The sequence below is a fragment of the Gallinula chloropus genome (assembly GCF_964237585.1).
Source record: "Gallinula chloropus genome assembly, chromosome: 6".
In the NCBI taxonomy this organism is placed as follows: domain Eukaryota; kingdom Metazoa; phylum Chordata; class Aves; order Gruiformes; family Rallidae; genus Gallinula; species Gallinula chloropus.
Genome location: NC_140091.1, coordinates 32,634,916 through 32,660,928, shown reverse-complemented (window position 1 = coordinate 32,660,928; position 26,013 = coordinate 32,634,916). Strand labels below are relative to the sequence as shown.

At 38.5% G+C, this 26,013-nt stretch overlaps 1 protein-coding gene across 2 annotated transcripts in view; it reads left to right on the top strand.

Annotated features, from left to right (window-relative positions):
- Positions 1-24,481, top strand: part of PLPPR4 (phospholipid phosphatase related 4) — a gene marked incomplete at both ends in the record, with an annotated part of 29,814 nt that extends 5,333 nt beyond the window's left edge. Inside the window, 6 exons of one of the 2 annotated variants that reach the window (XM_084266003.1) lie at positions 9,487-9,672; positions 13,850-13,979; positions 15,522-15,717; positions 19,719-19,776; positions 21,009-21,182; positions 23,144-24,481. In XM_084266003.1, coding sequence (XP_084122129.1) covers positions 9,487-9,672; positions 13,850-13,979; positions 15,522-15,717; positions 19,719-19,776; positions 21,009-21,182; positions 23,144-24,481 — 2,082 coding nt within the window. The remainder of the gene's footprint in view (positions 1-9,486; positions 9,673-13,849; positions 13,980-15,521; positions 15,718-19,718; positions 19,777-21,008; positions 21,183-23,143) is intronic. The other variant, XM_084266004.1, reaches the window with a different exon arrangement.
- Positions 24,482-26,013: the final 1,532 nt, after the last annotated feature.

The window sequence follows — 26,013 nt, the reverse complement described above, 5'->3', positions numbered from 1 at the left end:
GACTCTGGGCCACAACACGCGGGAGGTGATCAGCTTCCACTGAAACGAGTGCATGTAGAGAAGGTTCACTGTGTCTCAGCACCAGATGCTTTATTTTCTTTAGTTTCTAACATACACTGACAGGGCTAGGCTTGAAATGTCAAACGTTTGTACTCATCCCATAATGTCTCAGTGACATCTCAGTCACATCTGGAATTTTTTCAGCTATTCAGCCATGCAAGACCCACCACATTTAAATGATGCACTTTATCACCTGCAAGTCATGTATAGGTGTGACTGCAAGAGACACGAAGAGCCAAGTGAGTGCAGTGATTGAAATAAAAGCAGAAGGTGAGCAGGCCAGCAGGCTAAATCTTTCTTCCTAAGAGCAGGATGTTTGAATGTAGTGTAAGTGTTAAACCGCTGAGCCTGGGAGGCACAGTGGAGTCACGTTTCTCTCTACATAGGTTTTCTGTTATGCTTAAGTAACCCTTAGGGAAGAAAAAACCACAACAACCCGAACTGTAGCAGATTAAATTCTCCCTGTACTGTGGAAGTAGCATAATACTTTACAAATACATTGCTTTTTCTCTGTAAAGAGTCAACCATGTGTGAGGGGAGAGGAAGAAGGAGAAGAAATACACTTAACAGTCTGCTCGTTGAGCTGACCTTGTCGTGTGGCTGACTCACAGATAGATGTCAGATTTGTTTATAAGACTGCATTAGAGACCAGCATCCCCAAAATATTAAGGGGCTATCTGAGGCCTGAGAAGGCTGCTGTGCATTCAAAGCAGCTATGTAATTATCTGGCCAAGGCATCAATGTTCCATCCTCTGCATCACTTCTGTGAGGAGCCATGTAGCCTGCATACTACCAGGTTTTAGCTGAAGATGAGCAGAAAAGGGCAACAAAAGGGGAGATGCCAAGGCTGTCCTGGGAGGTAAAAATGTGAATGCCACATGTTAGATCTCCCTCTGTGTTTGGCTACTTGCTTGGTAAGTGTACCTGTTGAGTAGCTCATAGTGAAAGAAAGCCCTGCTCCCTTTTCAATCCTGCACCCTTTTCCTCTCCTAATACCCCAACAGTCAAAGGACAGAATATTCTTTTTCCAATTTCCAAATTTTCCAAGAAGAAATTCTTTTTCCCAAATGATTACCTCTTCCAAAAGTAGAAAAAAAATATATATATATATTTATATACACCCCCTTCTGTTTTTCTTCTGTAATTGTTAAAAATCTGTTACTCTGCAGCCAAAATTAATAAAGAACAGCCTGTTTGGGAACCTTGTCACTTAGAAGTTCAGTTTTAGGAAGGCAGTTCAGAAGTGGCCAAACAGCATGGGAGTAAGTAACCAACTGGAGAAGGTTTGGCACCCACAGAATATTTTGTGGTTTTATATTTACGGAAACCAGTGTGTTTTAGAATGGATTGGCAGCTTTGTCCCCTAGAGGTGGGGTTTTTGAGGGAACTTCTAGCTGAAGTTTGCAAACACTCTGACCTGAAAGCAGCCATTTTTTTTGAAGTGTTGCTGTTCTTGATTTACAATAGCCCAGCAGTAGGAGGACAAAAGAATCTTCATAATCAACAGTACATGCCATACCCTAAATCTCATTGTTCGTAGTTATCAACGGTTCGTTATAATTAATTAATTTATTAATAAACTGTAATCATAGTTAATATGAATCATCAATTACATGTGAAGTCACACTGGAAAGATGCATTATGTTTTTGTATTGTAAAATTTCTCCTTATGAATTTGCTTTCTATTTAAACACATCTACTTACTTCAAAAATATTTCAATCTAATTATCTAGATTATTTCTGACAGAATATTTTTGATAACAGTTTATATTTTTTGGTTTCTCCTGTATAGTTGTTGCTTCACATACATGTATAAAAAAAAAGGAATTAGGCAATTTTAGGTTTATCAGGCATTCAAAATGACTTTGAGATTTCTAAAATAAGTAGGAACTTTGACCAATGTATGTATGTATTGCCTCCATTTTTGGCTTTACACATTCTAAGAGCTATTCCATTAGGAAATGGCAAAAGATCAAGAGGTTTGTGGAGCTGCATGAAGATATCTGTTGTATTTCTATGGCTAGACTCTAATGAGCAGTCACTGAACAATTCAATTAAATTCTAAAATCAATGCTGGATAACTTAATTTTCCAAAATGGTAATGATAATAGATTTCAGTGACACCTGAGATTTGAAATTAAATCAAATAGCATTAAATCTAGGAGAAGAAAGACTATGATATCGTGTCTCTGCAATTAGTTCCACAAAACTTAGACAATGGTGAGATAAAAGAACAGTTCCTTACAGCTCTGGACCAGAAACCTGCGTCCCAAAAAGGGACAAGAAGCAGCAGAATTTTGAGTTCAGAAAGAAAAGTAAATGCCTTTATACAGAAAGAAAATACAGACTTCTGAAAAGCCTGAATGCCTTCTCTTTAAAGCCTGAGGCATTTAAGAATTAAGTTTGGAACATAAAAATACTGACAAACCTGACTTTGAGGTCAAGTAAGCTGTGTTGCTACATAGCCATCCTGTGCTTCCTATCATCTCTCAAAAGTCTTCATGGCAGCCTGGTTTGTAATGCATTTGAGCTTGTGCTTGGTCTTAATCCCAGCCCTGCACATCAGCCTCACTGAGGATAAAAGTACAGCACTGGCGTAGCTAAGCAGGACTGATGGTGAGGAGACCATAGGTTCTCAAAAATAAGAGAAAATGACAGAATTTGATACCATTTCTTCTTCCTGACCTATTTCTGGAAGGTATTCAATCACAGTCATAACCTCAGTATTTATTCCTGTCAGTATTAAGAGACCTGTCCTCCTTCCATTCTCTTTTCCTGTCTTTTGTGAATCTCACAGCAAACTGCCACAGGACAACAACCAGGATGATTGAAAGCTGCAGTCACTGTTAGTGGTTGGCTAAGAATAGGAATACCTTGTCTCCTCCAACCCACCACAGCCCTCTTTTTTGTCTCACCCATCTGTTGTGACTTGTCATGTAGACCATGATTTCTTTGGCATAAGGACTGACAGTTGTGATGCATTTTAATAGAATCTTCCACAATGCCACTGCCTTGCAGTGCTAATACAACATAGTTATTAAATAGACCATCTTTTTTCCAAGCATTTGGATGGTATTTTTTCCATAAGGAGTATCTGATGGCATCCATTAGCTATCTCTTTGAGGCAACCCTTTTTATTTACTTGATTGCTTACAAAGGTTCCCTGATTTACAGAAAACAAGAGACTGAGAGGCAGCTCCTGTGCTCAGGATCTCCTTGCTGGCTGAGGAAGGGTTGCAGAACAACCTAAGGAATTAAGAATTTTGCTGTCACCCAAGTCTAACAATTATTTACAAGATTTAAAAGATACAGATAGTGTATCAGGCATCACTTAACCCTTTTTGGTGGGCGGGCTAGTTATATTATCTTTATTCCACATCTGGCTAATCATGTCTTGGTTTCCTCTGAAAACTACCTACATACTGCTTCTATCTTTTCTGCCTATCTTTTCTACAGGTAGGTAAAACTAATCACTTCCACAGCCTTTGTATTTGTGTCCAGTCGCAAGGAAAATCACTCAAGTCATTCTGTCCAGTGCACTGAGCAGTGACTTCAATATTCAAGTATAATTACAAGAGCAGCATTTAATTTCCCCCATGCACACTTAGGCTGACTAAAATATAGCCCAGGCTAATCACTTTTGTAACTCATATTTAAAGTGCTTGCTGGTCCATGGTTACACTCTCATAATGCCCATGGATTTTAAGAAGTCACTCTCCTGAAGGTAAATATGGACTCTTTGCTTAGTCAAGCACTGGCAAATCTAAGAGTTACGTATCTAACTACAAGTGTACAGTTTTAGAGAAAGGTAACTTATAGGAGCTACTAATTCCCAGGGAGTTTTGAATTACATATGTGTCCAGCTGAAAATTGGTTGAAGGAAAGGGAACAAACAGGGAGACGGTGTGGTCTGTGTGCATGCTTATTTGTTGCTTTTCTTTTGGCTTGAGCCTCACTATCTCCATGGTACCACTTAGGAAACCATCAGTGTCTGATTACTACTGGCTTCACTGTAATGGTTGCATAGAGGATGTGGGTGTAGTGGAACTTTGATTATTTGGCAATTCTCCAAGGGGAGGGAGCACCTTGAATTGGAAATGCAGGGCTCCGTGGAGACCCTGTGGAACAGTAAAGTTAAAGCTCCTATGTTTTAATTTAAGAACAAGCAGTTCAGTGTTTCCTTCAGAACATGGTGTGTGCCTGGTGGAAGGCTGGAGACAAAAGTCAGTGCCCCAGATGCTGAGCTATCTAGGGGATAATGTTGTGCTGTTTATGGTACATCCACTCCAGTAAGATTTCATTATGAAGGCTTGGCCTCTTTGCAGGACCTCTGCAGTCAGACCACCCTGTATTCCTGCATTACAGAGGGTGCAAAGTGAAGGAGCTACAGGTGTAGGATAAGAGACGGGACATATGCTGGTACTGGAGATCTAAAGGCTATAAAGAACTCACCCAATGGTCAGATAAAGAAATGCAGGACTGCAGCTGGCAAAACTGATTTTAGGGGTAACAAAGAGTGCAAAGAACAAGTATCCAACATATGTAAAACATGCCACATATAGTAATTTGGGACGTAATGTGAAAAGACAGACCAAAAGAGGAAGGGCAAGGTGTAAAAGCACAGCAGCAAACATAAAAATTAACCCAAGTGGTTCCTGGAGTGAGGAACAATCATCATCAACATCATATTGGTCCTGACAAAGGATCTGGGGCGTGCTGCACTGGAGTTATAAATATATACAGTCTTGTTACTACTAGATATAAATACAAAAATCATGCAGAGTCATACCCTAAAAAGACAGGTGAAAGTAAAACAAACTAGGTATAGCTTAATTTTTAAGGTGATTGGAAAGCTACTTTTACAATTAAACCAAATAGAAACAAAGCTCCAGGCAGGTCAAGACAAGTACAGACAAAGCATGTTTCACAAGCCCTGGTCCCGAGTCCTTGCAAATTCAGCACATCACCTATGGCTTGTTAGTGGCAATGGCAATACTCTTAGTGGAGCACAGCTATGCGGGTTCATCTTCTCATGCATTTGAAGCCATGGAAAACCAATCCTAGGGAAATTTATCAGAAGCATTTCCATCTACCAGGGGGTGTCCCAGAAGGTTTGAGCGTGGTGGTTGAGGGGTAGCCAGCTTGCTGGTTTCGTGCAGGACCTGCATGGCTTCCATGCATAGGGGTTATCATACTGGTCATATCAGTATGACCAGTAACAAATTGTGCTGTGGGTCCTGGATAATCTTACTCATTGCAAGTAAATCAGGAGCAACCCAAAACGGCCCCAGGAACAATAACAGCAGGTCCCACAGAAGAGTGATAGGCAGCCTGTTATCTCACTCTGAACTCACTACCATATCTTCCTTTCTCTGTAATATGTGATACATGTCTTGTGACTCTTGGCCAGAAGGAAGAATCTTTTTTATATATTCCATCAGTTCAGAGAGCTTATTGTGTTACCAAATGCTCTTTTTGTTTGTCCTGAACCGTATCACATACAGGAGGTTTTCACCTTTTATTCTTCTTCTTACAAGATCTTTGGGTATTTGCATCCTTGCTGAGCTCTAGGGAATAGAGATCATCTTTTTCTCATGACTGGACAATTCCTATCCCAATACAGCAAAGTCTTTTAAAATATTTATAACATTATTATCAATAGCAAGGTCCTATGACATAATAAATTAATTTCCTGCTTAAGAAAATAGGGGGAAAAAGAAAAAAAATCTTTTAAAAAACCCCCAAATCAAACCTTTTCAGCAGTTATGCTTTCTATGGTCCTGACTCTAAGTCAAACACAGCTTGACCACTTGCCTCAAACTCTGCATTTACATGTCTGAATTACAAGCTAAACAGTGATCTGTCTTCATTAACCAACTGAGGAAGCAAGAGTATAAAGACTTATTAGTCAAGATATGAGAAGTGAGGTTGGGGGTTTTATTATTCTAATTAGGAACAGGAAAATTCCTATTCCATTTTGTAATTAAAACAATACACATTCTACCATCTAATTATATTTGACATTTTCAAGGTGTTGGGAGCTGAAGTCTATAATTACAGAACTACTGCCGCCTTAAGCAGAATACTCCATAAATATTCATATATTAAATAGCCAGTTTTACTGTTTAGAAGATTTTAGAAACGTTTGCTTTTTTTTAAGAAACATCAGACTTTTAGAAGATGCATTTTATATTTGTATTTTTAAAAAGATAGGAAGAAAAATGTCCTGTGGGAATCTGACATACTGTATGTAGCAAATTGACTATAAACCCGTTCATTAGTATTGTAAGCAGTTACATTTGAGATTCATGGTCCTTTAAAATTAGTTCTTTTCTTTTAGCAGAATGGATAATTACAATCAGAAATAATATGGGAGTCCTGTAGCGAAGACCTAGGACAGTAAAATGCAATTCTCAGGATTCCTTGATTTAGTAATTAACAATAAAATTATAGCTTACATAGAGTGGTTACAAAAAAAAGTTTTCCAGATCTTTTATTTTAGTGTCTCACAATAAAATATCACTTGATATATCACCTACTTTTGATAGCCCAGTATTGCCATTTGAAACAGTTGCCTGCCTAAGAATTCCAGTACCAGAGTAGAGCTGGACTTGAGGGTAATGCAGAGCCTGTTGTTTAAGGAGAGGCTTTCCTTTTCTTGACATTAAAGAAGTGGAAAATTACACAATGAAGATGAAACTCTTGAGTGCAAGGTGTTCCATGAGTTTGCCTGCTCTGCTTCCATTCTAGGAAATGAACCTGTGGGGACATCTAGGTAAAAAGGCAGAATTTCTGAAAAGGGCAATAGGCCTATTTTTCCATTTAGCTCATTGAAATAGGCTTGTGTCCTGTTGTAAGGTGCTTTTCCCCATGGGACCCAGACTCTGGTGAAGTTATGAGATACGTCTTTCAAATCGTTAATAATACATTGCGACTGCCCCAAGAGGTAAGTGTTGTGCAGAAGTGAAGTTGCAATACGTGTGAGCTCTAATGATGTGCAGAATTTCAGTGTCCCAGGAAGAGCAGCAGAGACTCCATGTAAGCTTCCCATACCAGAGAAGTGTGCACCATGCCAGCCTTCTGTTCAGGAGGCCCCTTATCCCAAACAGCTCCACAGTCTCTGTGAAGATAGGTGCAGAAAGAAGGGCACCCAGTTCCACAGCAATCTTAATTATTCCCAGACTATGAAGACTTTAGGGAAGTCCCTTTTCATCCCTGCACATCTGTATAATGACTAGAGACAGGATAGACAATGTTGACTAATCATGCAAGCTTGTATTATAGTCAATCAGGGACTGCAGCCTGCAGGAAGTAAGAAGTAGCATTATATAATGCATCCAGCTACAGAATTGGACTTCTTTCTGTGATGAGCAGGAAGCAGGACTTAATTTAGAAACACCATGTATAATTATTTGATGCATATTATATGTCAGATTATATAATAGTTATATATTATCTCTTCACATAATATGCATTACACACTGTGTATGCCATGTGCTATACTTAATATGTACATTTAATATAGTATGTGAGTGCAAACACACTTATACCTTTGGGTTATAAATCTATTTACACACGATACTTACTGGATGTCTGGTGATGTTTTTGTAATACCCATAGCACTCAGGGATGCCAGTGCACGTTCCCTCCCTTTCTACACAATCACAGCCTCTACACTGTGTGACATTACAATGCAATCAGCTTGAACACAGGTAACCAGCAGGCAAAATTCTTCCATTCTCCACCTTCTGCAGATTTTGCTTACAACAGTTTGAAGATATAACTCACCTTCTTTAAATCTGTCCTTCAGCACATCAAAGATAAGCTGTTCTTTTCAAACAAAACCTAAGTCATAGTAATAAATGTTTCAGTGCAATTTAGCTAGAATCCTTCTTTAAGCACCCATAGTTACATGTTAGAAAACTAGCATTTTAAAAGGCCAGTGTTGAAAAGTCTGAAAATGGCCAGTTGATGCAAGAAACCTCTGCCATAATGAGGTTTTATTCATCATTTTTTTCAAAATACATATTTATCCATATTACATCTGCATTTTTATTCAATTGCAGAATGGGATGAATGACTTTTTTTTTTTTTTTTTGGTAGATTTATAGGGAACATTGCAAGAATAATAGAATCTAAATATGCCTGGAATTATATTAGGGCAACACCTATTTCTCATATGAGTTGTTTTTTCTCAAGAATGTGATAAAGCCCTATCGGATTTTTATGGTTTTATCTGCGTAAGTGAACCTACTTAGTACTTGCAAGCTTTCACCTTTCAGCTGCAGCTAAGAGTCAGGAAAAGGTAAAGTGGTAGCCACTGTAAAAAGCAAAAAAAGAAAAGCAGACAGAGAGTTTACATCATGTTATCCACAGGTACCTTCACTGCAGTGGAGACACAGGGAAGGAGTCAGTCATCTTGCTGGAGAAGCAGGCAGCTGTCCTAGTGTTGCTTTGTTGCCTTAGTCAGGGAGGACTCTGGGAAATAACAAACAAAAAAACGTTTCTGAACATTTACTAAGAGGATACAGAAAATAACTACATTCTGCTGGTCACCTCTGAATGCTCTGAGGCTGATCCCAGGGAGAGGAGCTGCCTTCTCCCTTCACTTAGAAAACTGATGCCTTCAAAATGCCTTTTTGCTATTTCTTCTCCTGAATTGCTTCCTTCTGCAGAGGTTTACTGGGTCAATCTGTGCTTTCAGGAGCTGATGGCAAGCTGGGGTGAATTTATCCCCAGAGGGGCCAACTTCATTCTTAATAAATTATTGAAAGTAATTGCAAAGGCTAAAATCACTAAATAGCTGAAGGATAAAAGAACTGTGAACCGTAGTCATCATGATTCTAACAGAATGAGTCTCTGCAAAGTTAATTGCTTTTTTGATAGAATTACAAAGTGAATGTGTGAAGGCCAAACACTATTATCACGTATGTAGATTCTAGGGAAGCACTGGGTACTGGTTTTTGTTAACTGTAACTTTTAATACAAACTGGATTTGATATAAGCAGTCATAGATATAGGATGGAGAGTTGCTAAAGAACAAAAAAGGGTAATGATGAACAGCTGAGGCCCCCCATGGGACACTGCAGTCCTCATACTTCCCTTTTTTTAAAAAAAATAAAAATCAAAGTTTGTTTATTAGTGATTCACAGATGAAAAAGCTAAAATATGTGTACTGAATATTGGATTTGGTGTTTTGACTAGCTTGGTAGTTGACAGGGTTATTTGATGTCCACTGAACAGTATCATATCTCTGGAGAATTAATTATTTAAATATGGTAAAATAGATAGGACAAGGAGCAGGGAGATGTAAATAGCAAACATCACAGAGATTTATTAACAGACTATGTTAATAAATATGCTGTCTTTGTAGAAACATTGCTATTCCATTTCCAAACAGTAATTTGTTACTTTCTTCTCTTCTAGTTGCCCATATTGGCATCATCTGTTGTTAGCCTTTATTTTCTTGAACTCACTGATGTCTTCAAGCCAGTTCACTCGGGATTTAACTGCTATGACAAGAGTCTGAGTATGCCATATATTGACCCTTCACAAGAGTCTGTACCCTTCTTGATGTTGCTTAGTCTGGTTTTTGCAGGACCATCGATTACGGTAAGTTTGAGGTGCCACTGTCATTTATTAAAGACTTTGAACAGAGTTTCAGTGGGCATAAAGGAAACAGCTCCTTTGGTTTTAGTCAGGCTGTGGAGTGTCATCCAGACAAATTAATTAGGGTTTTTAATTCACCTCTTATTCTTCTCTAACAGGAGGAGGCACAGTCCTTAAAATATTCCCCATCGCACTTAATCTACTCACACTATCCTGATTGTGGGAATTAACATTAAGAAACAGAACTTACATTTGGGTGAGAATAGCTTGAATCACTCCGTTACGCTGTACAAATGTTTGAACTTTTACAGACAGGACATCTCCTTACTCTGAGATAGACCAAAAAGTCAAGATTTTGTTGGAAATGGAAGACTTTCATTTACAGCAGTGAACATGCTGCTTTTGTTAAACCAAGCTCTATTCAGTGGGAAGGTCTATCAAGTGTGTCAGTGAAATCAATTACACTTTCCTAAATAGCACTGGGACTCCTCTAAATTGTGAATTAGTCATTAAAAGCAGGAAAAGGGAGGATGGTTTAATCATTCACCCAAAGGGAGAAGATGATCTCAGCAGAACAGCAATGTCCTATAAAATTATGAGCAGTTTGGTCAGTATTTTACAGGAAAAAAACCCCCACACCACTGTCTGATTTAGGTAAGTATTGTCCCTGCTGGAACTGCAGTGTCAAACTAAAGATAAATCTAAAGACCTTACCTTTATATACAGAGAGGGAATGCATTATGTCTGGTTTTATGTAGCTCAGATAGGAGCCTTATTCTAACACCACTCTTGTGTGGCAATGGAGAGATTCACCTTGTGAGGGTGATTCCATGCACCTAAAAATCTGCATCCACCTTCTGAAAGACTCTCTTCTCTCTCCATCAGCAATCTCAGGCACTTCCCAAAGGCCAGCTGCAAATGTATCCCTGCTGCCAACTCTGCTGAATGCCCTTAAATCCAACCATTTCATTCCTTTTATAATACTAGCCAGTTTGCAATTACAAAATCTATAAAATGTGATGCCCATATAAAAATCAAGTGCAGTTCTCTCTTTGCTTTCCAGGAGGGTTTTTTGTCTTTTTGTGTGGTTTTAATGGAACTCTTCTTACCGGGTTTGATTTTGGTTGCTTTAGAAAGCATTTTTGAAGGATTTTGCACAACCATCAGGCTAAAAATTGTACTTTTTTAGGAATTAGGAGCTAATTCCTTCAGTGTTCCTGGTACAGACGCTTGTTAGTTTTCTTAAGTTCAGGCAGTGTTTCTGATAACAACAAAGTGGACTTTCCTGAAACAGCCATACAAGGAATCTATATAGGACCACAGTAGAGGAGTAAAACCTTTCTTTTACTTCAAAGTCAAGTCTAGGTAATATCAAATAGCTTTCCTGGAGATGATCTACGTCCATTTCAGACATTTCAGAGCATTTCAGACAACTACCCAAACCCGTTGGCTAGGAGGAACTCACACCCACACTTAAGCATGCCTATCAAACATGAGATTATGAAAGCAAATTCTGAAGCTTCAGAGTACAACTACTTAAAAGCTGCAAGCATTAGGAAGGTGCAGTTCATTTATATTAGTGTGAGCATGAATGTGATGCCTGTATTAGTTGGGAAATAGGCTCTGATACTGTGAAATACATAACCTTTTAATGAAAGGCACTGAAGATGGTGTTAGAGCATTAGGTCTTTATTATTTAATACCACTTCTGAAGTAAAAATCTAGGTGGGTTTTGGTCCAACTCTTCCTTTTATGTTTGGAAAAATAGGCTAATGAAGCTCAATGCAAAAAGATGACAATTGTGCCAATGCCATCTTGTAGATTCAGGCATTTTGTAATGTTGTTGTCATTGCCATTTCAATGAATTAAATGCATTATAAAACCTGTAAAATATAGAAAAGAAAGCACGATCTGTGTGACAAATTTAGGATCTCCGGTAGCATAGCATATGCTAGCCCCTGTCTGCAGCTCAGATACTTGCTGCAGTCTGAGGCAGCAGGTCATTGAGACTCAGTAAAATAAATGTGTGATTAACCCACATTTTATTTATTACCAGAGTATAAATAAGGAAAAAAAAAAAAGAGGGGTGGAAAGAAACAATTTTAGTCTCAACCCCTCCTTAAAGCCTCATAAATATTACAGCAGGACTTAATTTTTTCTATATTATTTTTGTTGATATACTCAGGTTTTCCCAAGACTGAAGAACATACTAAATTTATTTACTTTGTAGTTTGGTTGTTTGGGATTTTTTTTTTTTTGACAAATCTAGTGTTTATAATTTATTTTCCCAAGCTATCATTACAGAGTAATCTGGGTGGATTTGGGGCTTTATGGTTTTGGCTTTCTCTTTGGTGTGTTTTGTTTTGTGGGTTTTTTTCTTGTTATTAGTGAGCAGAAACTACTTTTCACCAGGTCTGTTTTGTAGCCCTGAAGCTTTTCAGACAATTTCTACCTGTATTATTGACATATGCCTTATGGCACATAAGAAGTTCCCTATACGTATTCATAAAGCACAGGACGCTTGTGCATGGAACAAACCGGACTTGTCTGAAATTACCGTCATGGATTTTATGTCTGGAATAGATATGCCTGAACTGCAACATGACTTCCATTTGTTTCAAAGAACTCTGAAAATCTCTGACATATTTTCTCTCCAGATATTCATTCAGAAATGTTAGGACCAGTTATTTAATTAGAGCAATGTATTTCAAACCCTTATCAGCCACTGACTAAAAAGCTACTTGAAGGTAACAATGTGTTTTTCTAACAGAGATTACCAGGAAATTAGATCACATTGATTTGGGAAATCAATTTGCAGGATATAAATTTGCTGCTGGCAGTTTAAGTCCTACTGCCTCCTTTACTGTGGGAGTTTGTTTCCTTGGAAATACCAGGCAGTGGATTTTTCTTGATATAGGCCTTGCTGTTTCCCAGTTTTTTCCTTTATCACACTAGCACCAGCTAATCCATCTCTCTGGTATTTTTCTGTGTGCAAGACATACTGTAGAGCTTGGCTAAAGACAATTACAGTGTCTCTCTTTTTTTAAGTAGGAAATACTATTAATTTCTCTGGGAACAGTTTTGGCTGTTAATTGATCAAAGGGAGATCATAATAAAATAATAGTAACCATAGTTTTCATCTAGTTAAAATTGCTTACATAACCCTTACCACTGGCTTTTCCACAGAATAGATAACCTCTGCTACTTCAATTCTTCTGGAAAAGAAACCCATTTATTTAACCTTTAGCTAAAAAAGAGTTTGACTAAGTTTGTCCATTGTATCTACTTTCTCCTACAGTGGGTGTTCTTAGCATGCACAAACTTCAATGGTATGTACAGAGGATTCAGCATAATTCATATGCTTTAGCATTTCATTGCATTGTAAACTTTATAGATGGCATGTATTAGTTTTCAATGCAGCTGTGGATAGACAAAGTGAATCTCCTCTTAGTGGTGAGAACTGCCTTATTAATTTCAGTATTTAAACTCAACCTTTATTCTGAACTCTATACAATCCCTGAACAGATTCCCAAGTTATTGTGCTATTGAACGGGGAAAACAATCAAACTTGAGATGACAAATATATAACTGGATCTGTTTTTTCCAGCAAGTAACAGTTTTCCATTCTTCTGTATTTCTATTATAAACTCTTGTCTAGGTCTTTAATCATAATTTGTTTTGCTTGCTGTGTTTGGAGGGACCATAATGACAGAACTTTTTCTACTGCTGGAAACCTGGTTAAAGCCCAAGCCAAAGTAAACAAATAGAGAAGAGCAGGCTGCCATGTAATTAGAAGCTGCTAGGGATTGCTTGGGCTGAGGCCAAGACTGAGTACTAAAACCATCTCAGGAGCACTAAGATATTGCAGTGACTCTGGATTGAGAGGCAAGATTTTCCTAATTATTACCTTTTTATTATAGAAGCTGTGGATCAAGACCCCAGTTCTGCTGAGCAGTGTTTACTGTATGGCACTTTCATTTCAGTGTCACCTTCTTGTCTGCCCTCACTCGTGCTAAGTTGCATTACCGAATATTTACATATCGATACAAATCTTTTAAAAGCAAGTACATGCCAGTGGATGACATTGGTTCTGGTATAGTTATATTTCAGCCCTTTAAATTCAATCAGTGTCTTCTGAGCAACTGCTGCATTTAATTTAATGGCTCCTTTGTCATTGCAGATAATGATAGGAGAAGGAATTCTCTACTGTTGCCTGTCCAAAAGAAGAAATGGCATTGGAACAGAGGCCAATATTAATGCAGGAGGATGCAACTTCAATTCCTTTCTTAGAAGAGCTGTCAGATTTGTTGGTGGGTCTCAAATGCTAGTGACAAAGAAGAGCTTTCCATATACATTCAGTGTTCATCATGCAATCTTCCAGAACAGTGTGGGGCTGTCACTGGCATGCATCTTTTTTCTGCCAGAAAAGGCGAGAAGAACCTGTCAAATGGAGCGACAGAGCAGGCCCGCGCTCAGCAGCGCAGCATCAACGCTCTCCATTCTCCCTTTCCTCTCCTGTACTATTGTCAGCGTTTCTAAAATAATACTTCAAACCCCTCCCCACCCTCAACACAGTATTCACAGTAAAAAATTTCTCAGAAACTGTCAGTAGAGCTGAAATTCTTTCTGAGATGTGTTTATCTACCTCTGTAAGAAGGGCTAGAATCTGGCAACCTAACGTTAGGGAGAAACATGTTGAATTGTTTCATTTTACTTTGTTTTAATTGTCATTTATAAAAATGGCAGCTGGACTTTGTCCCTTTCTTACAGGTAATTCCCTCTACCAATGAGGGGCTGAAGGAAAAAGGTTTTTCTTTCCAGAAATCTTTCATCAGACAGGGCAGCCTAGGCAAAGACAACCTACAGGACAGCAGACTGAAAACCTAGTAGGCAGACTAAACACTATGTTTCTGTTGTCTGCCAAGCAGGGAGGTAATGAGAGGAGAGGTTACACGCTCTGTGACTAGTAAGGCATCCTTTTAAGACTGGCAGTAAGGAAGTGAGCAGAGGGGACAGTAGATTACAATGTCAGCAAGGAGGTCTGCAAGAATACCCCATGCTCTCGTATGGCATCCTCGTTCATCACCAAAAGAGACAATCTCAAAGATGCATTAATTTCATTCTTGATTCATCCTCTGAATTTGCAGCTTCTTTCATGTCTTACTGACTTTAGCATTCTTTCAATTTGAAGTTGAAAAGTAAATTTATGTATATGAATACAAATGGGGAAATAGAGGTAAATCTTAAGGGGAAAAGCAGTTGAAAATGCTCAGTGCAACCATTGCATTCACTTCAACTGCCTTGTGAATTTAGTGTGATTAACCAGACAGAAACATTGATCAATTTCCAAAAAGACTTAAATCTGGTAGCAAAGACTAGGTACTCAAGAAATATCAGAGGTGTGAAGGTAGTCAGTTACTGCCAGCTGATATCCCTGGTGTTAAAAAGAGAATAGGTCCTCAGAGCAGCTGTCTATCCCAGAGGGTAAGTCCAAGGACTGGATGAGGGTAAACATTCTCCTCACCTAGATGGCTGTCCTCAAGTCAGTTCAGAAAGCTGCTTTCCAAAGTGAAGTTCCCCCAGTGTAGTTCATCGTTTCATGAAAAGATGTTGGAGGACACCAAGCCATCAAAATGAAACATTAAGTATAAACAGGAAGAAAACAAGCTTTAAAGAAAAATATTATTTTTACATTAAATAATTCAACCTTGCAATAAGATTTCATAAAGAATACACCTTATCCTTCAAGTTCAATGATACAAGCTATCAGAATTCCATTTTAATGTATTTTTTCACAATGAATTATATCTTTTATGCATAAAGTTAACAGGCTCTATTGATTTCTCTCCTAGGTGTTCATGTATTTGGTCTTTGTTCTACTGCTCTTGTTACTGATATTATACAGCTATCAACAGGATATCAGGCACCATATTTCCTGACTGTTTGCAAGCCTAACTATACATCCTTAAATGTATCCTGCTCAGAGAATTCATATGTCGTGGAAGATATTTGCTCAGGAGCTGATCTCAATATTATCAATGCTGGAAGGTTAGTTCTGTCCTTCATTGTGTACATTTAAGTATTTAATTTTTATTTTCCGTCCCAGTTTCAAGATTTTTTCCTAATTAAAGTCTGAATTAGTTTTGTCAGGTTTTTTATAACAAAGGATAGAGCAATGGTGTCTTCTTAGTGATGTTCAATTTACTGTATAAAGATACTAATAAGCCAACAGGGGGCTTTAGAAGACTTTGTCAGATTCAGAAGTACAGTTGTTTGTAGTTAGTCATTTTCCCTCCTTCACAGGAGACATTTTCCTATAGAATTATTAATATGTATGATTTATCCATTGGGAAAAGCAGAAGATCTTCATAACAGGCAGGGGAAGAAGTCACCCAAGAACTTTATCCGAGCCCTCTGTGTAACATTTATTACTGTTCTGGCATTTTGGCCTTAATTTGTGAGGGTTGGGTTTGGGATTTGTTGAAGTTTGTTTTCTATTTCTCTTGTTGATTAAGTTTTTTATATTGACAGCCTTGAAAAAAATCCCTTTACTAGAGGAAACACCACAACAGTGCAAATCTGTGTATTCCCAAACACATACCTTTTCTTTCATGGTATTTCTAACTGGTGGTTTATCCTCCTTGATCATTTTAGTGTTTAGCCTCCCTACTTACATAGCCAGGAGAGAAATTAATATTGTTCATAATTGCAGGTTCTGGGTATTAATTTGCAGTATCTTTTCAATTTATATGTGTGGGCATGATCTGGAGCGGGAATGAAGGATTGCAGCTCTGGCCCAAATAATTTGGTGAAAGACATAACCAGAATTACTCTATCAGCTTTCACCTCACTGTTTTCCCATAACCATTTGCTGTTACTGTAATACTGCCACTGAAGCCTGATGCCTACAAGCAGTGCCTTGCACCTACAGTGTGCCAGGGAAATTGATGTAGCTTTATACATGAGCGGGCAGAAAAAATTTTATGGTTACATCTCATTTTACTATCTCAAATATGAAGCCTGCTGCTCTGAATTGACTGCCTATAGCCATTCCAAAAAATGCTGATCATTCCTAACTTTAAATACCATGACTTCCAAAAACCAGCAAAATTAGTTGTAACATATTAAGACTAAGCAATCAGGTTTTGTGTGTTCCAGTTTCTTCAGGAAGATGACCATATATTGATATCTTGAGTTGATTCCTATCATAGAGTATACATTTGGTGATCTATAATATTCTCAGTTTTGCCTTAATTCAATTCTAATTTATTTTATTATTATGTTGTTGCTTCCTTATGGCTGTTTTAACTTTACTAAAGCACTTGGTACTTGCTACTGGTTCAGTATTTCTTTTGGTCATCTACTATTGGAGTTATACCATAACTTCTTCAGCCCAGGAGGTTAATTTGACTTCAATAATTTCAAGCTTGTAAGGGACTTGTTCTGAGATTACTAATAGTTTTCAATTTATTTGTACTTCCCAGCAACTTTGGCTCCAGGAATTTTCCTCTAGATTCCCCTATGAAAAGTATGGAGAAGAACATATACTAATCCAGCTGTTTATATGAAATAGTTTTCTGAATTATCCTCAAATATGCAGTGGTTTCCTTTATCCATTTTTTTCTCTATTTATTTTCAGAGTCTTTTCAGTCATTTCTATTCAAATCTCCAGTGAGTTCTCTATCCTCTGTCACTTCTGATATTCTGACTCAGCATGACTCTCATCATTGTTCGCCCTCTACACATCCTCATGCATGAACATTTAGAGTGATACACTGTCATCTGAGTTCAGGACATGTTTTCTTTGAGACCTTTATTCACCTTTTCAATATGGAGCCATCCAAAAAGGATACACACTCTTAGCTTCAATTATTTTCATTTTATATTAAAAGGTAACAAATAGAGGAACAAAAGCAGTGTCACCACCGGAGAATATACAGAGTGCATTTAGTCTGGAAGATGTGGTGCTTACCCTGAAAGTGTATGAATAAAAAATATAACTAACAGAAAATTGACTGTAGCATAGTGACACCTTATATACTATAAAAATGCTATCAAATTAAGGTTATGTTCTTAGAGGTACTAAAGTTCATAGAATCAAATCGATACGTTCGCTCCACAGAGACTGTAAGTAGATTTACACTCCCACTAGAACCCGCGCAGGGTAACGGAGCTGATCAGCCTTTATAAGCATTTGCAGTTTTAAATGTATTTATCCTCCTGTGCTCAACCCTGAACTTGTTCCCCAGAGATACTCTTTGTGAAAGTTTTGGTTAGGGGGGCAGTCAAAAAATAGTAATTTAGGTCTGTCTCTAGAAATGAAAAAAGGGTCAGGCTGATTTCACCTTGGCGAGAGCCGTGAACCTGCTGGAGCCACGGGCTCACATTTAGGTCAGTGGTGTGGCATTCACACTGAACACATTTAATTGCCAATGAATTATTTAGAACAGAGGAGGCAAAATTTGTAGGAAAGGAATTTAGAGCATAGATATTTTTTCTGCAAAGCAGCAAAGCCTAAAGATGGGACTGTGTTTCAGTCTTTGCTATTTTAAACTAGCTAACTCGGGTGCTGCTAGGAAAACGGGTACACATGGAACCCAGTTACGGTGGTGAGACCCATCTGTGAAGCTGAATGATTTTTCATGCATTTACCCCAAACTGAGCTTCCTTAGGTGAAACTGGCTGCAAGGTAGACATACCCTTCTTCACCAAAGGCAGCCAGCACATTACACTACTTGTCCATGCCATTTGAAGGACATAAATGTATAGATATAAACTACTATACATCTTTACTGCATCTCACTTCTAGAGCTAGAGGTCATAATTTTTTTAAAGGCTTCTACAAGCTGTGAACTCAATGTCCTCCATACAGCAGGTGTTACCTAGCCCACTGCCATCTAAGTTTTCCCCTCTACTGTGTACAAATGTCTCCTTAATTTTCCCTTCACTTTTAGTCTGTTTTTAGAGGACTGAAATGAGTCTATTAAGAAGAAAAAAGTTAAAACATTTGAGGGACTCATGTGATGTTCTGTGTAGTTGCCACTTACACAAAAATCTTCTTGGCCAGATAAGTAGAAGCTTTTCATTTTCATATCTGTAGTTTCTGACTAAAGACCCAGTCCACATCATCCAACTCCCCAGGTTTTCAATGGGAGCAGAAGGCTCAGCAATTTCAAGAGTAGATCTTATGTTTCCTCTCACAGTTTGGACATATTTTCATTTACTATCTTGTTCTGGGCTTTAGGAAGGGGCTCAGTAACTCTTAAAATGCCATCTTTATGATCTTGTGCCCCATTTGCTCCTATTATTCTTTTTAAATTTCAGCACTTTATTACATAAATTTAACAAACCTAATAGTAAATAAAGATGCACTTTGCCACTCTCTGAGAATTTCACTCTGTCACACACACACACACACACACATTATTACAGGGACAGAGCAGGAGTCAGTTGCTGAAGATAAGGCCTAATTATTAAAGTGTACGAGTCCTTTGAAATGATATCTAGAATTATAGAATATCCTGGGTTGGAAGGGACCCATAAGAGTCATTGAGTCCAACTGCTGGCTCCACACAGGGCCAGCCAAGTCAGAACATGTGACTTAGTGCATTGTTCTTGAACTCAGTCAAGCTGGGTGCTGTGAGTCAGTGAGAATCATAAGGTCAAGGTTCATGCATGAAGTTGTATAATCAAGTACTTCCTGAAAATTTACAGAAATTTATTTCTAGAAATACAGGTATAGCTATTTCTCTCAATCAAGTATTCAGTCTTTATCTCGTTCCCACTCTTCTCTGAGTACTAAGAAAAGGATGTGTACAGACAAAGAATTTAACACTAAATATTTACTTCAAAACACAGGCATTTCATGAATATTGGTCCTTTCTCCAGATTATAGAAAAGAAATTTAGAACTTAAATGGTACTAATTGATCATATATTGCTTAGGAAGTGTAAGCTGAAAATGACTGTACCACCCAGTGTTTTTTCAAGTGAATACTAGCACAGTGTATTTGAACTGAGAAGCATAATTTGAGTGTCCTTCCTTGGCAGAAAGTCATTCCCTTCTCAACATGCCACCCTGGCAGCCTTTGCAGCAGTGTACATTTCGGTGAGTAACCACCTCTGTTCACTTCCATTTATACAAAAGTCAAAGTAATTTGCTGGATATTGTAAAGTGATCTGTTGCCTCTACCCTGGATGGATATAAGTTTTGATCCTCCCAGTTTGAAAGCAAAATGAAACTAACAGCTGAAATAAAACCAGCTGTATTAAGAATACAGAAAAGATTCAACTGCTTCACATCTTTTGTTAAGCAGCAACAAAAAGTGTAATGTTAAACTATATTTGCTACCTCGTTCACATATAACATGCAGTGCTTATCTGTCTTGCTGTGTGGTATTTTAACTCACCATTCAAATTAACCTTCATGTGTTCTGTCTTTTCTTTACTGTTGTCTTTACTTGACTTGTTGCTTTTAAACTTGAGGCATTAAGGAACATTTAGGTGATCTAGTTTCATTTGACCTCCATAGCACTGCAGCATGAGTGATTTGGCACAATCACTCCCAGAGGTCTCCAAGGTGCTACTGCAAAACAAGTGAATAAAACCCATCAGGAACTAGCAGGCAGTTGTAGGACGTGCTGCAGCGATAATAGCTGCTTTTCCACATGTGATCAATGACATTTCTTCAGTATGGGCTACAGTGTTTGTATGAATGACCACTTACTTGAACTTTAAAGTAGAATATTTTTTAATCACTTATGCTGTACAAATCAGAGGAAAGCAACCGCAATCAATTAATCAAATTAGATCATGGAATTGTGCATGTACTGGGAGCATGCCAGTCTATGCCCAGGAAAAGGCTAAAATTTGGAATAATACTGTTGAATCATCACCACTTAATTTTTGTGACCTCCCTGGCATCATGGCCCCCAGTGGAGAAATGGCTCTCTAAAGCATCTGGTGATAGCTTTTATTGGAACAGGTTATTGCTTTCATCTGGCATGACATCTGGCTTCTGTATTTCAGAAGCAGTAGCTCCTTAGTCACATTTACAGAACATTTGGGCTCTGACTGTGAACAGTATTTAGGCATAAAATCTTGACCCTAATTGAAGTCAGTAAGCAAAACTGCCTGGTTTTGGAAAACCATTCTTCATGATTTCACATCTTCTTACAGTAATTGAGCAAATTTTAACAGAGCTGTAAAATAAATTAATTATTTGCAATATTACTGCATGATACTGATTTGTGTGTGAACGAAACATTGAATGAGAGAAATTAATATCCTCTTGGGTAAATTTAAGTTTCTTCAACTGCTTCTTCATTTCTTTTTTTCAAGATGTACTTCAATTCTACATTAACAGACTCCTCAAAACTTCTGAAGCCACTCTTGGTCTTTGCTTTTATCATCTGTGGAATTATATGTGGTCTGACTCGTATCACCCAGTATAAGAATCATCCAGTTGATGTTTACTGTGGCTTCCTCATAGGAGGAGGAATTGCTCTCTATTTGGTAAATATAATATTCATGTGGTTAAGTTTTAGCAAATAAAACTGATAAGGTTGTAAAAAGAGTACTGGTATTTTTATGAAAACCTTTCATCATGGTCAAAAGACATTATTAAAAATATAGTCAAAATGTGTTGAAGATGATGGTGTTAGGGGTAATCACTTTAAAAATAAACAGGAAAAAGCAAATATGTATTTCAATTTAAAGTACACAACAGTGCACAGAGTGGTATATTATCACCTGGCATTGTATACAGAAACAGCTCTAACATTATGTGCTTCATTAAATACTTAAGTATCCTCATCTCTTCTACTCCACACTGACAAGCAGAATTCAAGAAAAATACTAGATTAATTGGTATTTGTTGCCAGCCTGAGTTTACATGGCCAATGTTAGCTTTATGATCTGAAAAAAAAGGTTGAATTAATATGCAGTAACTCAGCTGAGTAAACTGGTGAATCTGCAGGAAATCCAAGGCAGTATTACACCCCTGTGATTCTTTGGAGCTCCTGGGGAACACATGCAGGGAAAAGAGCATGCCCAAAAGCCAGGTTATTCCTCTGCTTTTCCTCTGTACGGGGTTGAGGAGCACCTCAAAATGGTCCTGTAAGGCAGTATGTAGGCCTGCTTATATCTGTCAGTAGTAAGCACATCAAGCATTTGCTTTTGCTTGCCACTCTCAGTATGTCTCCAATGTAACTCTTGCTGCCTTAGCTGTTCAGCAAGTGTCAAGACAAGTGCCTGTAAGCAATCGGGAGCTTCTACTGATAGCGGTTTTTGCTCCAGTGTTGGCAGGTGAACAGAACAGTTTTAACAGCCAGTGAGAAGTTTTTGACCCCCAAAAAGTCAGTAATGAATTTTAGTGTAATACTAAAATAAGTTCATATCTTATCTCCCTTTTTTCCTGTGATAATATAAGCTAAGGTACATGCAGATGGTCCACAATGGTGACCAGGGGGAAATGGCTTTTAGAGAGACAGAATGAACAGCAGCCAAGGTGGATAACAGAAAGCTCAGGAGCTACTAAAGTCAGTTTCTGTGACTGCACTGTGAGCCGAAAAACACTCTGAGAATATTATTTCAAATACTTACGCTGATGTAAACTCTTGTAAATGGAGCTGTTGTTCCCATGTTTGAAATCCACAAACAAGCATGCTCTTTGGTAGGTCTTCTCCATATACTGTTGCATCACAACATACATCAGAGTGTACATTGTCTTGGATATCCAGTAGTCAGTAAATCTGCCCTGAAAACTACACACCAATAAGAGGAAGGGGAGGCAAAATAATATGAAGCTACAAATAACTCTGAAAAGTGTGTAAGGAAAAAGAAACCTAAGTGATTGAGTCAGGCATTTGACCCTTTCATGGAGTACTCTCTCAGTCTTTTTAAAATGATTGCATTTTACAGTGAGGAAAAAAAAAAGTGGCATAACTAAATCTTGTTACAGTTCTGCGCAGTTTGGAAAGCAATTGATTTAGAGTTGATAAATTGTTCTATCGTGTAGATATTGTATTACATGGTTATTATGCAGTAGAAAGGGCAAAATCATAGAGCGGAGAACAGCTCAAGCTGTAACAAGATTCAGTAAATCAGAGCAGACAGCAGTGTAGCTGTAAAATAGCTTTGCCTAGAAGACAGCAAACATTTAGTTTATTTTCATAATGAAACGTACTTCAGCTGTATCTCTTGCTTTATGAAATAAAAACTGAAGGAAGTTAAATCTTTTCCTCAACTATTTACTGTCACGAACTATGTGCCCTAGTTACCCTACCGAGACTATACACATCTAGATGTACTAGACTGAGGACAGAATTTGGAATGAGGATATACTGGTAAGGAAAGGAAAGTGGGCAGTTAAATGGACTAATTCTGTCAGCCGTTATTTATTTAAAGGCAGGCAAATAGCTATGAAAAAAAAGGTATTTTAATTCTGACTGTTGATGCTTCTGTTCAAATATCAGGGCCTGTATGCTGTGGGGAACTTCTTACCAAGCGATGACAACGTCTTTCACCCAAATTATCACAGGGAACCTCTAAGGTCTTTGACAGACCTCAGTCAAGATGCCAACAGAATTCTGCCAGGTAAAAATGGTAGCAGCAGTGATGGTATTGTCTCTCACCGTACAGAAAGCATCCTGAATAGAAACCACAGAGAGACAGGGTCTCTGACCAATATCAAGAGAGCAAATGCTGATGTAGAAATAATAACACCACGAAGCCCAATGGGAAAGGAAAACATGGTTACTTTCAGCAACACTTTGCCAAGAGTCAACACACCATCCTTGGAAGACCCAGCAAGGCGAAATGCAACAATACATGCATCAATGGATTCTGCCCGGTCCAAACAGCTGCTTTCCCAGTGGAAGAACAAGAATGAAAGTCGCAAGTTGTCACTGCAAGTAATCGAGACTGAATCTGGCCAGTCACCCCCAAGGGCTATTGAAATGAGGTCAAGCTCAGAACCCTCCAGAGTAGGTGTAAATGGTGATCATCACGGCCCAACTAGCCAGTACCTGAAAATTCAACCTGGCAGCGTTCCAGTTTGTAACAACTCAGGTCTTTCTGGTGGGCCAAGGGTCTCTATTCAGTCACGTCCTGGCTCATCCCAGCTAGTGCATATTCCTGAAGAGACTCAAGAGAACGTGAACACGTCCCCCAAAAGTAGTTCAGCTAGAGCTAAATGGCTGAAAGCTGCTGAGAAGAGTGTTGCGTGTAGAAGCAACAGCCAGCCAAGAATCATGCAAGTAATAGCCATGTCTAAGCAGCAAGGGGTCCTTCAGGGCAGTCCAAAGAGTTCAGAGGGAAGCACAGTCACCTGCACAGGAGCCATCAGATACAAAACCTTGACAGACCATGAACCAAGTAGCATTGTCAGAGTTGAGGCACATCCAGAAAACAACAGGCCTGTAATTCAGATGCCATCAGAAGGTGAAGGAAGTGGATCGTGGAAGTGGAAAGGTCCTGAAAAAATCACCCTTCGTCAGACATATGAGCTAAATGATCTTAATAGAGACTCTGAGAGCTGTGACTCCTTAAAAGACAGTTATGGGTCAGGCGACAGGAAAAGGAGCAACATAGATAACAGTGAGCATCACCATCATGGCATCACTACAATAAGAGTCACCCCAGTGGAGGGAAGTGAAATTGGCTCTGAGACTCTGTCCATTTCTTCCAGCCGGGACTCAACACTTCGAAGAAAAGGTAACATCATTTTAATCCCCGAGAGAGGGAGCAGTCCAGAGAACACCAGGAACATCTTCTATAAAGGCACATCCCCCACACGAGCATACAAGGACTGAGAGGAGACATATCAGCTGGTCCATACCACCACAAAGTAAACACATCTTGCCACAGGTTCTGCTCTCTATGTTTTGAGCTGATATTTACCTTTGTGCCATATTATCAACCAGCAGCTCAACTATTGTTGAGCACTGCTGATGCGCAGTGTGCATGAGCCTGTGGAAAGCATGTGGTGGTGGGGGGAAAAGCACAATGCCAGAACCTAATTAATGTGAAACATTTTCATGCAACTTGTTTCTTCGGACTCAAAGCATTTATCTGAGGCTGATGATGTCAATCAAAACAATGGTCTTGAACACAGACACTTTATTTCCTGAATGTGCCAACTTTTTATTTATATTTGTGTCCAAAATTGACTGAAGTTTTCACAGCAAAGGCTGTATCAGAGGTATACATTCACCTTTGCAGAATTTGCACCAAATCTTTAATACAGGATGGTGCTGATAACTTTACATGTTTTGAAAAATTGCATACTTATTAGACTCTACAAAAACATGACATTGATGTGCAGTTACTTTAAAAGTAATATTGCTAATACTATGATGCTGGCTGCATTCATTTAGCATAGGAAATATTTACAGCTTTGTTATAGTGGATCTGTCACATTCAAAGATTGCAAAGGTTTTGTGTAGTTCTTTAAGATGTCTACTGCAACAAAAATGTGTGGGTGACATTCCATTAGAATGGAATAACTATCCATTTTGAATAGTTTTGCTGCTATTGCTCAACTTTTGTTTAAGAACAGGTGCTACTAATGAAGAGGCTGCTTCTTAGTGGGCTAACTTGTAGAATTGTTTTAAATTATGTTTTTTAAGGGGTCTTTTAAAGTACTACAAATAAGTCAGATTTTACATTTTTAAACCTCTTACTCTGTCCTTCAGCAACCCTTCCATTTTTCTATTAGTTTTTAACCACATAGTGCAGGACACCAATAATTGCAAGATGTGCAAACATGAAAGGTGAGCCACGAGGACATAAATGGCCACTTTCCTGACAAGCTTGCAAGGAGACAGTAACTACTATCATAGCTCACACTTGGAAGCAGTCATTCACCTTGCTTGGTATGCCACAAGAACAACCACAAGCTTCACCCCATCACTGTCCTTTAGGGGACTTCTGCTTCACTTTAAAAATAGAATGCCTTGGTATTGCAGAATCACCGACTGAGTGTCACGTTGTGCCACTACTGCTCTTCACCTCCTTGAGACAGCCTTCAGAGCCTTCTTAAGCATTTTTTTTCCCCACCACTGCCACTTAAGAATACAGAGGGTCTCTGCACCTGAGAGAACACAGATTATTTTAGTAAATTGAGCTTCAAATATAATGAAAGAACTTGCCTGCTAAAAGTCTCCATTGCCAAAAAGTCTTGAAAGGATAAGCTCTGGAAGGAATAAGCATAGCGTGTCCTGGGCGTGCTAGAAGGAATGCCTCATTACATTTGGTTCTGACTAAACTATGAAGGAAGGGAGGGGGCAGTGCTTGCCCAGCACAGCTCTTCATTCTCTCCTAGATTATTTCCACCTGAAAAAAG